A 17,583-nucleotide genomic window follows, 5' to 3' on the forward strand; every position below is an offset into this window, starting at 1 on the left:
GTCCTAAATTCCAGGAAATAAAAATTAAACTCCATTAGCAACACAAAAAGATATTTCTGTTGAGATCCAGGTTGCGTAAAAGTTTTCCAAATGCAACAGCATGGAGGCTTCTTGAGAAATTCAATGCTCTCTGCCTAACAAGGGAGGCTGATAGCCTTGCAAAGGACTAAGGTAACCTGTATCTCAAAGGAAATGTCTTTCTGTGTTGCTCCCTTTGCCTGATGAAAGCTTGCAACATATATTTGTACATTTTGGTTGATCTAACAAAGGTATCACTGTTTTGTGAATTTTGGGTGTTACTTTAAAAGAAACAGTGTTAATGTTTTAACTAAAGGCTATGGGTTAGTAACTGATTTCATTCAAATCTGTACATGTGCATGGTTTTAAAGTGTCTTAAGCAGTTTTTAAACAGTCTTATTTAAAACTGTCACATTGTTTAATGTACTTTGAGTCTGTTTAAATTATTTCTTCCTGTTTTAAATTGTTTTGAAATGATCCCAAATATGCTGGCCCGAGATACTGTGTTTCAGGAGAGGATATAAATATTTTGATAACTTAAATACTGTTTTGTTCTGGCCATCTCTAGGAAAAGCAGACGAAGGAAGCCCTGACCCGCAAACAACAGAAATGCCGCAAGAAGAATCCAGATGAAGAGGCCAGTGAGGCCCCAGAACTCCTGAAGCGGCCAAAGGAATATACTGTGAAATTTACTTTTCCAGACCCGCCACCCCTGAGCCCACCCATTCTGGGTCTACATGGTATGGACCTGTGTTTGCATGGAGAATATTGCAGTGGGGGGGTTGGAATGGAAGATATGGCTGAATTTCTAAAAAGCTGTGCTTGTCTTTGAAAAAATATTGACTTGCTTTGATGCTGACTGGGTGGAGTTGTGCTAGTGTACGTATGGCCCTTAAAACGCCCCCCCCTCTCTCACACATACACAAACACATATACTACAGAAGTGTTCTGTCCTTGAGAGCTGAATTTATAGAGTCTTTCTTTTGCCCCAACTTAACTCCAAACTGAGAGGTCCCCTTGGTTACAGTGGAGGTGAGCAGCCCGTTATTCATGGCCTGCTTGTGGTGCAGAACAAATGCAGGGGATGTGGAGTGTGCAGTTTGCATCTTTCCTCCACCCCTTATGAAAAATTGAGAGTTGGCTTTGCATCAGCCTGAAACAAGCTTGTACAAAAATGGCATCCAGGGGGATATGCATCACTGACATTTTGACTGCAGAGAAGAGGTTAGGTAGCAGTGGACAGGCTCTGTGATTTGCCCATTTGTGCTTTGTGAGATTCATATTATTTCTTTTGTCCTCTTATCCTTCTCTGTCTTTGAGTTTTAGGAGCTAAAATTTAGCTAGAAGCCCTAATTCAGAGTTGCACGTGTGCGCTCTCTCTCTCTCTCTCTGCTTCTGACTTACCCTTGCCTGTCTGCCTGTTTCCCTCTATCTCTGCTACACATCTGTACGTTCTCATGTACAGCCTGCGTATCCTTTATCCAGATAGTGACACCTTGGCTTTTCTAATGTACAAAACCTTTGTTTCTTGCATAACACCATTAAAAATATTATGTAAAAAATTACTTTCAGGGGTATACAAAATATAAATAAATTTTATATTTAGGCTTAGGCCCCATCTCCATGATAGCTAATTTATATATATGCAGGTACAGTGGTACCCCGGGATACGAATGCGCCGCCTTACGAAATTTCCGGGTTACGAAAAAAATCCATAGAAAAAAACTGTTCCGGGTTACGAAGGTTATTTCGGGTTACGAAAAAAAATTTGGTGCTTTTCGGCGCTTTTTCGCACGAAATCGCGGCTTTCGCTATTAGCGCCTATGGCTTTTTCGGCTTACGAAGGATTTCGGGTTACGAACGCGGCGGCGGAACGAATTAAATTCGTAACCCGGGGTACCACTGTATTCCAGAATCTGAAAAAATCTGAAATCCAAAACACTTCTGGTTCCAAGCATTTCTGGTGAGGGGGATTCAACCTGTGTACACATTCCTATACATACTTATATCTGGTCTTTCTCATACACAGATCCCATCACACCACACATGCATTCTTAATGTGACTAAAACCATGTTCAAGTGTCAGTTACCTAGGTGGATTCAACACCTAAAGAGAGGAGTGCTTAGCCCTGTCCCCTTACCATAGAATCATAGAGTTGGAAGAGACCGCAAGGGCCATCCAGTCCAACCCCCTGCCATGCAGGAAATCCAGATCAAAGCATCATATGGCCATCATCTCCGTTTGAAGACCTCCAAGGAGGGAGACTCCACCTACACCTCCTAGGAAGTGTGTTCCACTGTCGAACAGCCCTTACTGTCAGGAAGTTCCCTCCTAGTGTTGAGGTGGAATCGCTTTTCCTGCAGCTGCATCCATTGCTCCGGGTCCTAGTCCTGGAGCAGCAGAAAACAAGCTTGCTCCCTCCCAATATGACATCCTTCAAATATTAAATAGGGCTCATATCACTCTTAAACTTCTTTTCTCCAGGCGAACATCCCCAGCTCCTAAGGCGTTTCCTCATAGGGCATGGTTTTCCAGACCTTTCACACGTTTAAGTCGCCCTCCTTGGGACATGCTCCAGTTTCCTCAATGTCCTGTCTGAATTGTGGCACCCAGAACTGGACACAATATTCCCAGGTGGGGCCCTGACCAGAGCAGAATATAGGGCACTATTACTTCCCTTGATCTAGACACTATACTTCTATTGATGCAGCCTAAAACCCCATTGGCCTTGTAGCGGCCGCTCGCCTGTTGACTCATGTTCAACTTGTGGTCTCCTTGGACTCCTAGATCCGTTTCACATGTTGTCTCCTTAAGCCAGGTGTCCCCCATCCTATATCTGTGCATTTCATTTTTTCGCCCTAAGTGCAGTACCTTACATTTCTCCCTGTTGAAGTTTATTCTGTTAGCTGTGGCCCAGCTTTCTAGTCTATTCAGGTCATTTTGAATTTTGATCCTGTCCTCTGGAGTACTATTCCTCCTAATTTGTTGTCATCTGCAAATTTGATAAGTATTCCCCCAATTTTTTCCTCCAAGTCATTGATAAAGATGTTGAACAGTACAGGGCCCAGGACAGAGCCCTGTGGGACCCCACTGGTCACTTCTCTCCAGGATGAAAAGGAGCCATTGTTGAGCACCCTTAAATGTTCTTGTTTGACTGGAAGTTCTTCCCTGTGAGCAAGAATGTTAGAAAATCAGGGTTCTTATTCACATGGAAAATCTCCATGTGAATAATAGTCTCTCCTATCTTTGTTCCTTTTCACATGAGGAGAGTAACAAGTGAGTTAGGGTGTGTAAGAAGTAGGAATCCTCTTTGCCTGTGATTTAAGATGTCTGCCGTAACTGGCATAATACATGGCTTTCGTAATTTTTGCTGAAGAGATTTTCCTTTTCTCCACTCCTCTTTTTCTTCCTTGCAGGTGTAGACTTCACTTATGAAGGGCAGAAACCTCTTTTCAAAAATCTGGACTTTGGAATTGACATGGAGTCTCGAAGTAAGTGCTTTGAAAAGTAACAGAGGACTCCTTATCAGAACTAGCATGTAGGCCTACCTTCCTCATGTCCATATAGTTTCTATCTATTGTTTTCTGAATGGTAGATCCTCATCAGAGTTCTAACTTTGTTCCATTCTTTTATTGTATTAACTGAGACTTTGCTTCTCTTAAGTGGGTGGACACATCAGACTGTCTTAGTCATGCTGTTTGGATGATAGAAGACAGGGGGTTGGGGTGGGGAGAGAATCTTCTAGATTCATTGCTTGAATGACAGAATATTAGTGTTAATATTACTGTTTTCCTCTCTGCTACAGTCTGTATCGTAGGTCCCAATGGTGTGGGAAAGAGTACGCTGCTGTTGCTGTTAACAGGGAAACTAACACCGGTGAGTGAGTCCAGTCTGACATCCCATGTTTTGGTTTTCACCATTTTTGATCATCTTATTCTGTCCCTAAGATACTTTCATTTTTTGGGTGCCCCTGCTAATACCACCTGGAATGTTGCATTTCCACATTCTTCAGATATACCCCAGAGTTAAGCCTCCTTCATGTTATTCATATACAGGTTTTCCTCAGTTCACAAAAGAAAAGTGTCTCTGGATATTATCACTTTAAAGGAAAGTTTGATACCAGAGGCAGAAAAAATCATGGAAAGAATGGAGATAAATTCCTACAGTGAAAAAATAATAACAGTTAAACAAGTTTCAACCATCTTTTTTTCAAAACACCAATATATAACACAGTACCTCTCAGAATCAGCAAAAGAACTCCACATGGGCTCCATCTCACAATTGGTACAGAACTTGATTTCTGCATAGAATGCTTCCACCACCATGCCCAAACATAAATAATAAGAAACATAATTTACCACACAGTTTTAGTCACAAGGAAGAAGATGCTGTACACAGTCTTAGGAACAATCCTAATGTTGTCATCAAAGAGGAAAGCCACACTCATCATGGAGAAATCTGGCTACATACAGGAGACTTAGAGGCATGTCCAACACTACATTTTACAGAATCCTGTCTAACACTCTCACAGCTGAATACCAGAAGGATTTGCAGAGAAAGGAGTTGCCGAACCAAATCCAAATTGACACACCCTGGGAGCCTTGACCAAGTACATTTTATTTATTACTCAAAATGAATAAACAAGGGAGCCCTGGATGGCCCATTATCTCAAGCATTGGAACATAATATCCTTAGACCATATGCCACCAACACTCCTAGCTATGTGAAGGACACTACTGACTTCTTGCAGAAATTAGAGTCCATACACAACCTCCCTGGGAACACCATCTTAACCACTATGAGGTGGAATCCCTATATGAATCCCTATATAAAACATTCCACACATTGGATGGAGTACAAGTTTTGTATTTCCATTCGTATTTACACATGCAACCAGCTCATTCACATGATGAAGGTCTTTTCCTAGTCTCTTCACTCCATGCGTCTGATGAAGTAGACATAAGTCTATGGAAGCTTATTGTACCAACTTCTTTCTCTCAGTCTCAGAGATGCTACAAGATCCCTTTGCACTACGGTTGTGTAAACAACCTATAAGTCTTGCATAGCTTTCCATTTTGGTGGCCAAACATATAGATTTACATTTTTAAAATATGCTAGGGGGGAGCCTGAGGCAGGCATCTCTGATCTCCTCTTTTCTCTGTGTTGCTATTCACGTATCTCGGTATGAGATGTAGGCTGCTGTGGTTTACCTTGCCTTTTGTAGAGAGGCACACACGGCTTCAGTAGGATTTGTGGAAGTACAATCCAGCATTTTGCCAGCTCAGATTTTGTTCATTGTATTGTTTACTGCAGACACATTGGTACAACCCAACACAGAAAGTCTGTTTCTGAGCCTTCTTTCCACATCCTCCTAGTGCCACTGTGAATAAAAAAATCCAGCTAGACAGAGAACAAGGAAGAAAAGGGAGTTGGGGTCTGGGGAAAGCCTTTGTAAAAAAGCAGCTTTGCTGTGAAAGGATATCCTTGTATATAAACATCCACAGTATTTTCCTATTATAAAATTGGGTGAAACCTGTGAGATATTCTATTCTATTTTTAAAATAGATTTTTTTGTATTTTTAAACTTAAATTATAAATTTTAAACATATTGTTTACCAGTAAACATTTTAGTCTCCTGTTAAGTCTAAATGACTCTCAGAGCGCTTTACATTACAATTCATAAAAATCAAAACAGTACACTTGCTGCTTGCAATCGGAATCACATGTCATAAAAGGGGGGAAAAAGAGGTTAAGATGGCAGAGGGATAAAAGCCAACTCAGGCACTGGTTCTGCAAGTTAACATCTGTTTTTATAACTGGGGAAACCAGTTGGATTGGAAACAGTTCAGGGAAAGGAGGGGTACTATTGGCCTGGACTTTCAGTAGAGTTACATTTCAGTATCCTAATAGAGCCAGCAGGAAAAAAAAGAGGGAAGCTTTGGTTCATATACAACTCGTGCTTGCTTTCTTCCCTACAGTTTACACCCAACTTTCAAACCCAGATTTCTTTTAAGAAAGCAGGGGTGCAGATTAAACCTGTCCCCCTTGCACCTTAATTAGGCACACCATGCCTCATTTTATTTATTTTTGTTGTCCAATTCCTAACTCTGCCTTCCCAGAAGAGATTATGTTTTGGCCCTGAATTCTCCCAGTGCCTGGATTCAGTTGTAAGAACACTTCCTTTTCAATTTGGTGGGATCACACAGAAGATCTTGCATCTATTCTAATAAACCTCTCCCCCCCCCCCATTTTTCTTTTTTTCCAGACAAGAGGGGAAATGAGGAAAAACCACAGACTAGTAAGTATTGGTGACCTTCTGTTGGGGCTGTTTTGGGGAAAAGAGGCCAGATTTGAGGGAGCAGGAGCCACCATTGTAAGGAAGAGTCAGAATGGAAGGATTTAGACCCTTGTGGAAGTTAGTTTCTTCCAAGGCCATGGAAATAACATGTATATAATCACCCTGAATGATACGTGGCTGAGGGTCTGCCTGGCTTTGGCAAACTAATTCCATAGAGAAAATCTTGGAAGTCAACTACTGGAAAGCCCTCTTGGCTGTGAAGTTTACTCAGTGGGACAGACAGCTTTGTCTGGTTTGCTGTTCACTAGCTTAGTTACATTGGATACTACAGTTGGGAGACAGAAAATGCAGGGGAGGCACAGGCTTGACCTCATCTGTTGTACTAGAGTGAGTTATATCCCCCTCCTCACCAAACCCCAAATTCAAGAAGACTGTGTCCTTACAAAATGATTGACTGTATAATGGACCATCCTTATGCAACATCTAAGAAAGTGTAGCTATAACAGTCCTACAAAGTTCAGGCCTTTGTTTGGAAAACAGAATCACAAGGAAAGCAGGGAAGGTTTCTATTTGTGTGTTTTATTTGTTTTTAACTTTTATATGGCTTTTAAATTATTTTATGGTGTTTAATGTGGATTTTTAAAATTTGTTTTAACATTTTTATCGTAAACATTTTTAATTTGCTGTGTTTGGAAACCCCCTCCCCCATGTAGAAAATTGGGTTCTTCAATCAGCAATATGCTGATCAGCTGAACATGCAGGAGACGGCAACAGAGTACCTGCAGCGCAACTTCAACCTGCCCTACCAGGATGCTCGCAAATGCTTGGGGCGTTTTGGTCTGGAGAGTCATGCCCACACCATTCAGATCTGCAAGCTTTCAGGTAGGAGGAGGAGGAGGTAGCTATCTTTGGTGTGGGGGATGATTAGGCTTATATAAAAGCTGAGGGCTGGCCAAAGACATTTTGCTATCTGAGGTGGACAAAATGGCACCCCTTATCCCATCCCCTAATTACCTCTGTAGAAACTAATGAGACTGATGGCTAAATACTACTTCAATATTACCAGTGTAACAATATCCTCCACCTGTAACTTAAGGTAGCAAGCTAACTTGTGCAGAATAGACCTCCTGACACACCCATTGCTCCCCACTCTGCTTCTTAGGACTGTAGAATCTTAGGAGGATCACCTAGTGCAACCACCTGTCATGCAGGAATATACAACTAAAGCAATCCTAAAAAATGCCACCCAACCTTTGTTTAAAGATGTCCGAAGAAGGAGACTCCACTCACCCCACAAGACAGTCCACTCCACTGTCAAACAGTTCTTACAGGAAATAAGTTCTTCCTAACGTTTAGGTAGAACCTCTTTTCTTGTAAATTGAATCTATTGGTTCATGTTTTAGTTTCTGGAGCATGAACCAATGATATCAAATTGCAAGAAAACAGATTTCGTTCCTGGTCAGTTACCAGCCAAGTGGTATGGTCAGCCCTAAAAGGGTTTTCAAAAGAGAAAGGACATATTAGGGCTCTGACACTGGTGGTCCATTTGAATCTTAGTAAAGCAATCGAAGGAGAAGGAGGGTGGTCCTGGAAGGGTTGAGAGGCATTAATAGACAATAAAATGAATTGGAGTTCAGATGGGGATAAGAAGCTCTGACCTTGATCTGTCTCTCTTCATCCCCCCACACTGTGTTTGATAAGGGAAAGATCCTGTTTGCCCATGTCTTGGGGGAAGCAGTAAATCTCTCCTCAGCTTTATCTTTGCTTGTATTCCTTCTCTAGGGGGACAGAAAGCCCGTGTGGTATTTGCTGAACTAGCTTGCAGAGAACCAGATGTGCTCATTTTGGTGAGTCTCAATATCTGGGCATCAGGGGTGGAAGTCATGTGGCCATCTAGTTGGCAATCTGCACCCATGGATGAGGAACATGCAAAGTTCCAGTTCCAGGAACATCTGAAGGCATCCCTGGTGTCATACTGAATCAGTTCCCAGTCAGTTTAGGCCATAAGACACATCCACACCACCTCACTCCTGTGGTATGGTCTTGAATCAGTCAACCCTAATGCCACAAATGCATGTGTTGTTGCATAAGATGCCAAGGGCTTCCCAGAAAAGTACCACATCTGTCCTGGTCACACTCTTCATTAGTAAAGCACTGTAGAAAGGGCGTCTTTCTCCTCCTCTATCTTTCCATCCAGCTTTCCTCTGATTCCCCCCTTTAAAAATGTAAAACCAAAAGGACTGGTGAGTCTTGCTGTTCTTTTTGATTTACAGTGTTCTATTGATACCCAATGACCTGTACCCAGTCTTGTAGGTCCTGGCATCACTCTGAACCCCCATGAGTTTCTGAGTCTTGATGTTTGAATCAGGGGCCATTGCCTACTGCTGCTAAGTCTGCTGGTGCAGAATCAGTATGTTGGTTACACACTATCTTTTTGTAGAAGGATAGAGCAATGAAAAGCCAGGAGTCCTTTTCTTCTTTCTGTAATTCCCTCCTTTTTTTGACTTCCCCCACCCCAGGATGAACCTACAAATAACCTGGATATTGAGTCAATTGATGCCTTGGGAGATGCTATCAATGAATATAAAGGGGGTAAGTAAAAGCTTTTTGGCACATGCTGCATATTCGGGGTAGGACGTTGCTCCTTTTTCGTGCTCGTCACAACCTGGCCATTGATAGTTTGATACAAGCCAGTGGTCCCTTTTACACAGTGAGATCATCACCATTCCCTGGTCTAGTTCTTCCATGGTCATATTACTAGTACCAAATTCTATCAACTATGTTTATTATTTCCCTGCTTCCCCACATCATTAAAAATATAATGCCTTCCGGCACTCAGACAGTTTGGGCTGCTCTTCTGGATAACTGCTCACAAAAAATAGCTTCTCACTCAGATGCACAAACAGATCCTGAGGCGCACACTGGGTGCATAACCCTTGTTAGCGTTTTGTAGCACAGTCTGTGATGAGGTACCACGGCTCCTTCAAATCTGTAGGCAGCAGCTTGTGAGCTGGAGAAACACCTCTCCTCTTCCAGAATAACTGAAGAGAACACTGTAGACAAAGGTCTCTCATATGAGGCTTTTATTCTTAGAAGAGGTTCCAATATGTACAGAGTTATCTACAAACATCATAGTCCACCGTCCATCAAACAGAGAAAGCCACAGAGCCAACTGACTCTAATGAAATCCACAGCCAACTGTCAAGGGAAGGACAGGTTGCTTACCTGTAACAGTATTTCTTCGAGTGGTCATCTGCGAATACATACAAATGGGTTTCACTGCGCCTGCGCAGTGCTGCTCGGAACCTACTGGAATCACACTGGGCAGAGTTAACTCTGCAACATATTGAAACTTTTTGGCGGTAACTCCACCCACCCGTTATAAGGCCCCTGCCTTCCCGCTCTTTTCCCCAGTTCAAATTCCCCCCAGGCAGTACTTGATTGGCTGATGACCCCTGGCTGGTGAATGGCCGGCCTGTTGCTATTAAATCCCACATTTTACACTTTACTATGGACTCTATATCCCAACACAGAGTTCTTCGGGTACATCATCTCTGTAGTTCTTAACAGCAGCATTGTGAGGTAGGCCAATAACAAATGGCTTTAGGCAAGTCATTGCATGTCTGAAGTGAAATTTATTACTTAATCACTCTTTTTCCCACTTTCACAAACTGGAAGTGAAGCCCTGTCCAGAGTTGTGCTTCCACAGATGCTAATTGGTGTCTCCAGGCTTGGAGGCACTGTCACCAAGACATAGGTTCAATGGCATTCTCTTCATTTTTCTCAGCAACTGCTGTTCTTCTCAACCTACCAATTGGGGATTGTGGAAGTTGCATTTCAGCACACTGAAGAGTGCTGGACTGGGGAAAGCTGGATTAGAATGAATGGTAGTGAGAATTTTAGGACTGAGGTTTCCCTAATCCTAGATCAACATCACATTGGCTCTCAGTTGGATCCAGATAGCATTGGTTCTGAGTGCGGCAGTACCTGCTTATGCTCTCAGCCATTATGCCCAGGGTGGGGGACCTGTGTGCAGCCACAACATTGGGAGCTGGGGAAGTAGTTTCTTCTAGCAGGACAGGGGCTGTGCTAACGGTTGTTTGTCATTCATTTTCCAGCGGTAATTGTTGTCAGCCATGATGCCCGGCTTATCACAGAGACCAACTGCCATCTCTGGGTGGTGGAGGACCAGACAGTCAACCAGATAGATGGGGACTTTGAAGACTACAAGCGCGAAGTCCTGGAGGCCTTGGGTGAAGTCCTTGTCAATCGGCCCCGAGAGTGAAGATTGGAAGAAGCATGCTGAGCTGCCTTCCATTTTCCCAGCAGACACTCTGTGCTCTATGTGAAAGACTCTTTATTTATGACAGCTGGGGTTGGAGGGAGAAGGAGGAAGGATTGAGGATGCGCAATGAGAAAAACCATGCTTGTTCTTTTCTTTCTTCCTTCCCATACCCTCAGGAAGAGCAGCAAAGTTGAGGGAGCTGATGAACTTTGGTATGTCTCAAAAGGGCTTGCTTTCCCTGAGGCAGACATTTTGGAGGGCCTCTTTTATAGCTCTCCCCCCTTCTCTCCCCTCCCACCAGCACTACCCTGATGCCCTTTTTGGGAATAGTTGGAGCAGAGTTGTATATCCTTAATTAAATTAAAATGTGAAGGATATTTTCATGGGTGAGTTGGCTCTCATTTCTTATTTTTGGAGACCTGGCATGAAGTCCAATTGGTTAAGTGGGGCAATCCTGCTCCCTTCAGCTCTGAGGCTCTCACTCAAGATATATGCAGTCGACAGGTGACTTGAATGCACTTAAACACACACACACTACTGAGCAGTGCTCCAGTGTTCCCTTCAAAAACCCTTCAGCTCTAGAACTTCCCACACAAAATATTACATGGGTGCAGAAGCCGGAGCTTGCGCTTTTTGGGATCACAACACACCATGAATTCTCTAGCCACCATGTGTAGGGAATTCTAGTAGCTGTGGTCCCAAAAAATAACTTGGCATTATTTACAAAGCATGAAGACCATAAAGAAGAACCTGCCCTTAGAGCAGTCTTCAGATAAACATTCTATTAGACGAACTGAACTAAGTGAAATAGAAGTGACAATATGGTGAGCTACTGGTTTAATTTCGATGCATCTATAGAAATAATGCAGTTTTGACACCACTTTAACTGCCATTGCTCCATCCTACAGAATCCTGGGACTTGCAATTTTTGTGATAGGTTCACCACAAGTCAGAAACAACTTGAAGACACACAACAACAACAGAGGCATGAGCACACTTTGACAGAGAAGACTAAAGATCTTCTAAAACTATCAATTTCAGGATTTGATAGGATGGAGCTATAACAGTGGTGTCAAGCTGCATTATTTCTACAGTGTAGATGCACTGAGTCTGTACTAAGAGGTGGCCGTCTATCTGTTTAAAAACCTGTTCTACTCTACTGAGCAAAACACCTCAGAGTTTTTTCTTGCTAAGAAAACTATGAAATCCATTGGGAAGCCTTAAAGTCAATAGGTGTCTTGAATGCACCTACACACACACCACTGAGCAGTGCTCCTGTGTTTACAATATACGCAGTATGTGGGGAGGTGCATCATCTTTATAATCGGGGTTTTAACTATTAGTGTTAGCTAATACATCCAAGAAAGCCAGCGTGGTTTGAGCATTGGACTATGACTGGAGACCAAGATTCAATTTACCCTCTTGGCCGTGGAAGCCACTGGGTTGCCTTAGGCAAATCACACACTCACAACCCCCAAAAAATCCATGATAGGTTTGCCTTAGGACAGTCATAAGTCAGAAATGACTTGAAAGCACACAAGAACGATACATCCAAATTTTTAAAAATGGGCAACTAAGATTAAATATTTGGAAAGTTAATGTTTGTTTTCAAATTTAAAGAAAAAAATTAAAACAGTTAACATACCCAATAATGAATTAACTCAATGGCAAACTCTTACGTCAAATAATGAATGTTAATCAACCCCAAAATGATGTCATTAGTTTCCCACAATTACAATAAAAATTCCTGCATTTTAATGAGTGGCAACAAAATAATTTCCATTCAATTGTTATCAAGTTCTGTTCACATTGTGCTGTATGATGCAAAAATAAAGAGTTGCAACTAGTTGAAGGCTTTCATGGCCGGCATCCATAGTTTTCTGTGGGTTTTTCAGGCTATGTGGCCATGTTCTAGCAGAGTTTCTTCCTGACATTTCACCAGCATCTGTGGCTGGCACCTTCAGATAATGTTTGCCTGGAAAGGACTTGGCTATATATATTGTGTGATCTGGAAAGGCAGGAGTGATTTGCATGTGTATTGTTTGTTGCTAATGGCAGTCCTCAGGGTGTGAGGGTCTGCACAAGAGGACTAATGTCTGCTTGATTAGTGCTCATTGTCTGCTGGGAAACCCCCCTGACCCTGAGAGATTTCTCATTTCTCAAACATCAGGAAGAAACTCTGATAGAACATGACCACATAGCCCAAAAACCCCACAATAAACTAAAGTTGCAACTAGGCTTAGTTCAACAACAAAGTCTTTCAGCTAGTTTATTGAGTCACATTGGACCTCTGCCATCATGTGAATTTTTTCTTTAATAGCACATACTCTCTGCTGCTGCGCTTGTGCCCCTTCCCAGCAGCTGAGCACAGTTCTAGTCCTGCACCACCTCTATTTTTGGAAACATCATAGTAGTGCTAATTTCACTGGCATTACTCCACTCCTGCTAAACAAGCATGGGGGGGGAGGGGGGTTGGGCTATGGCTTCCTATTTGGCAGCAAAAATTAATCCTAGCCCATCTTGTTTTAGTTTTCCTTCAGGCAGGCCAATGCAGAAGGCAAGCAGGGTTTAACAGTCAGTTCCAGAATGAATTTCTGCAGATTTTATCCATCTCTATAGGCACACAGCCTAAACAAAGAAGCCAGTCACACCCAACCTTGGAACTCCACAAGGCCATTAAAAAGGCTGTTTTATGAAATAATTCTACTAACCTTTCAGAAGATAACGTCATGCTTGTTGAAAGGATAAAGTACAATTGCCACTGGTGCTTGCTTTGGCACCAAGTAGCATTTGACAGTGACATGGATATTAAATGGCCTAACTTTAAAATTAGAGCCAGTGTGGTGCAGTGGTTTGAGTGTTGGACTACAAATGAGTTCGACCATAACAAACAAAAAGCCCCACTAGGATTTTGTTCAGTTGGTGAACAAGTCTTGCCAAGAAGACGCCATGATAGGTTTGTCTTAGGGTCTCCATAAATTGGAAACACTGTGAAGGCACACAACAGCAGCCTTAAGATTAGAGCTTGGAAAAATTGTTTATTTTTTAACTCATAGAATCATAGAATCGTAGAGTTGGAAGAGATAGCAAGGGCCATCCAGTCCAACCCCCTGCCATGCAGGAAATCCAAATCAAAGCATCCCCGACAGATGGCCATCCAGCCTCTGTTTAAGACCTCAAGGAAGGAGACTCCATTACACTCCAAGGAAGGAGTGTGTTCCACTGTCAAACAGCCCTTACTGTCAGGAAGTTCTTCCTAATGTTGAGGTGGAATCTCTCTTCCTGTAGCTTGCATCCACTGTTCCACTTTCTAGTCTCTGGAGCAGCAGAAAACAAGCTTGCTCCCTCCTCAATATGACATCCCTTCAAGTATTTAAACAGGACTATCATATCACCTCTTAACCTTCTCTTCTCCAGGCTAAACATCCCTAGCTCCCTGAGTCATTCCTCATAGGACATGGTTTCCAGACCTTTCACCATTTTAGTCGCCCTCCTTTGGACACGCTCCAGTTTCTCAATGTCCTTTTTTAATTGTGGCGCCCAGAACTGGACACAGTATACCAGGTGAGGCCTGACCAAAGCAGAATAAAGTGGCACTTTTACTTCCCTTGATCTAGACACTATACTTTTATTGATGCAACCTAAAATTGCATTAGCCTTTTTAGCTGCCGCATCACACTGTTGACTCATGTTCAACTTGTGGTCTACTTGGACTTCTAAATCCCTTTCACACTTAGTTTCATTCAGCCAGGTGTCACCCATCCTATATCTGTGCATTTTATTTTTCTGCCCTAAGTGCAGTACCTTGCATTTCTCTGTGTTGAATTTCATTTTGTTAGCTTTGGCCCAGCTTTCTAGTCTATTCAGGTCATTTTTAATTTTGATCCTGTCCTCTGGAGTATTAGCAACTTCTCCTAATTTGGTGTCATCTGCAAATTTGATAAGTATGCTCCCAATTCTGTCATCCAGGTCATTGATAAAGATGTTGAATAACACTGGGCCCAGGACAGAGCCCTATGGGACCCCACTGGTCACTTCTCTCCAGGATGAAAAGGAGCCATTGTTGAGTACCCTTTGGGTTCTGCCAGTCAACCAATTACAGATCCATGTAACAGTTCCTTTGTCTAGCCCACATTTTACAAGCCTCTTTGCAAGAATGTCATGGGGAACCTTGCCAAAGGCCTTACTGAAATCAAGATATACTATATCCACAGCATTTCCTTCATCTACCAAGCTGGTAATTTTATCAAAGAAAGAGATCAGATTTGTCTGGCATGACTTGTTTCTCAGAAATCCATGTTGACTTTTTGTGATTATGGCATTGCCTTCTAGATGTTCACAGACTCTCTGTTTAATGATCTGCTCCAGAATCTTTCCTGGTATTGATGTCAGACTAACTGGACGATAATTGTTTGGATCCTCTTTTTTTCCCTTTTTGAAGATTGGGATGACATTTGCCTCCTCCAGTCTGCTGGGACTTCTCCTGGAGTTCTCAAAGATTTATACATAAAAGTAATGGTGTGGGCTGCAAGACAGAGCTCAGCAGATGATGTGATCACTTTGTCTCTGCTACAGTGGCATAGCCAGATGTTTTTGCAGCCCCTCCCTCTTCCTTTTCTTTCAGGACCAAATGACTGTATAGAAGGGGCAGATTTACTTGCTCTACAGTAGGTCTATGACCCAGTGTGACATAATGGTTTCAGCACTGGACTACAACTCTGGAGAACAGGGTTCGATTTCCGCTCAGCCACTAAACCCACCGGCTGACCTTTGGCAAGTCATATGCTCTCAATCTCAGGAAGTCAATAGCAAACCTCCGCCAAACAAATATTGCCAAAAAAAACCCCATAGGTTCGCCTTAGGGTTGCCAAAAATTGGAAGGCACACAACACACACAGGTCTAAGGGATGATGGTAAACAGCTCAACATGCAGAAAAACTACATTGTTTAACCATGCAGGATTGCACATAATAGAAGTAAAACAGTTTAAATTTCAGAACTAAAAAACCCATACCACTAATTTGCCATTTTATATTTTAGTCAATAAAAGTATCATCCAACTTTACATGAGAGGATAGCTCTAGCAGCCTCTAGTAACACCAACTACCAGATTCCTCCGAATGAGCTGAAGTCCTAAGACCACTCTCTATACATTCACTGTAACTCGTCCCAGAGGTGGAGGACAATTTTATACATAGAGGCATCTTCATAGTTGCAGTTTGTTCTTTATTATATATTCCCTATTGGACCAGATGCAGAACATCACACAAGCAATACATAAGAAGTTGCACAGCCTTCTTACATCGTCCATTTTGATTTCAGGGTTAGGAAGATCACCTAAAGGCCCCTTCCCCTGCATCTTGTTAAGGCAAGGAGCAATTAGTATTATCATCTGTCAAGGCAGGACCCATAGGCTGGGAGAAGATCTGAATCCTAGAAATAACCTCATAGCTTGAGATTTTTACAAGAAAGCAACAGTGGTAGAAGGAGCCAGGAGAGATGGTGCCCCTAAAAGTTGGAAACCACACAGTCTTTCTGGCTTTTTTTCAGTGGTGGTGGGCTTAACACCAAATCTGAAGATGCCAGCCACAGATGCTGGCGAAACGTCAGGAATAAACTCTTCTAGAACATGGCCACATAGCCTGAAAAACCCAGAAAAAACTATGGATGCCGGCCACGAAAGCCTTCGACTTCACACAGGAGGATTTAAATTTAGCAGTGTAGCATGTGTCTCCAGATTATAGACCCACTATAGATTTCAAAACAAATTAATCAGAGAAATATTGCCACATTCATTCCATTATTTATATGGAAGGACAACAAATAATAGTAATAGTAGGCATTTTTAAGTGAATTTGGTTCCGAGTAATCACATTCAGTTCTGCTCCCAGACATTACACATGAGCAAGGCTGCTTAGTACTTGGGAAGGGAGAAGACCAGGGAATAATAGGTGCTATAGACTACATTAGGAAGAAGACAATGACAAACCACCTCAGAATATCTTTTGCGGCTACCATATTACAAATCAATGCAGTTTGACACCACTTTAACTGTCATGTTCCATCCTATGGAATCCTGGGATAAGTAGTTCGTTACAGCAGCAGAGCTCTCTGATTTGTTTTGTTTTTATTTTATATACCGCTATTCCAAAGATCATAGCAGTGAACAGCAAGTAAGCTAATTAGCAAGTAAGCTAATTTGCCCCCAACAGTCTGGGTACTCATTTTAGCGACCTTGGAAGGATGCAAGCCTGAGTCGAGCTTGGGCCCTTTTGCTGGTCTTGAACTCGCAACCTTGTGGTTTTGAGTGAATGGCTGAAGTATAGGCATTTAACCACTGCGCCACCAGAGCTAAAGGCTAAATAAATTTAAAGGCTAAATAACTCACAAAACTCTAAATCCCAAAATTCCACAGCACTGAGCCATAGCAATTAAAGCAGTGTCAAACTGAATAATGCTGGAGTGAAGATGCAGCCTCAGAAAACCCTATAAAATTGATGGGTTGACTTGAAGGCTTTTCTTTTTACTTACAATTAAAAATTACTGTACTTATGGCCCAAACAAACAGACCAAAATAAAGCTGCTTTGGGCCACTTTGGAAGAATGCTGTTTAAATGACGCATTCATCCTAAGAGGACGGAAGCCGCACCAAAGCCACAATCCAGTCCTAAAGACTAGAGCACAGCTTTGGCGCAGCTTCTGGCTTCTTAGGATACGTGTGTCATTTAAGCAGCATACCTCCAAAGTGACCCAAAGCAGATTTTGGCCTGTCAAGAAAGTTTTTTGTGGTTTTTTTCGGCTATGAGGCCATGTTCTAGAAGAGTTTACTCCTGACAATTTGCCAACAGCTGTGGCTGACATCTTCAGAGAAACTCAACAATTTCTAGGGTGTGTGTTTAACCTTTCATAGAAAACCATGAAAGGTAAATACTGGCCTGTTACAGACTGCCAAAATAAAGCTGCTTCGGGTCTCTTTGGAGG

At 42.3% G+C, this 17,583-nt stretch overlaps 1 protein-coding gene across 2 annotated transcripts in view; it reads left to right on the forward strand.

Annotated features, from left to right (window-relative positions):
• ABCF1 (ATP binding cassette subfamily F member 1) overlaps positions 1-10,989 on the forward strand; it is a 44,196-nt gene extending 33,207 nt beyond the window's left edge. For both annotated transcript variants that reach the window (XM_042447340.1, XM_042447339.1), the window contains 8 exons: positions 587-758; positions 3,436-3,510; positions 3,825-3,895; positions 6,285-6,317; positions 7,031-7,199; positions 8,100-8,164; positions 8,837-8,909; positions 10,436-10,989. In XM_042447340.1, coding sequence (XP_042303274.1) covers positions 587-758; positions 3,436-3,510; positions 3,825-3,895; positions 6,285-6,317; positions 7,031-7,199; positions 8,100-8,164; positions 8,837-8,909; positions 10,436-10,602 — 825 coding nt within the window. In that variant the 3' untranslated portion in view covers positions 10,603-10,989. The remainder of the gene's footprint in view (positions 1-586; positions 759-3,435; positions 3,511-3,824; positions 3,896-6,284; positions 6,318-7,030; positions 7,200-8,099; positions 8,165-8,836; positions 8,910-10,435) is intronic.
• The last annotated feature ends 6,594 nt before the right edge of the window (positions 10,990-17,583 follow it).

This window comes from Sceloporus undulatus, chromosome 2, assembly GCF_019175285.1.
Source record: "Sceloporus undulatus isolate JIND9_A2432 ecotype Alabama chromosome 2, SceUnd_v1.1, whole genome shotgun sequence".
Classification (NCBI taxonomy): Eukaryota; Metazoa; Chordata; class Lepidosauria; order Squamata; family Phrynosomatidae; genus Sceloporus; species Sceloporus undulatus.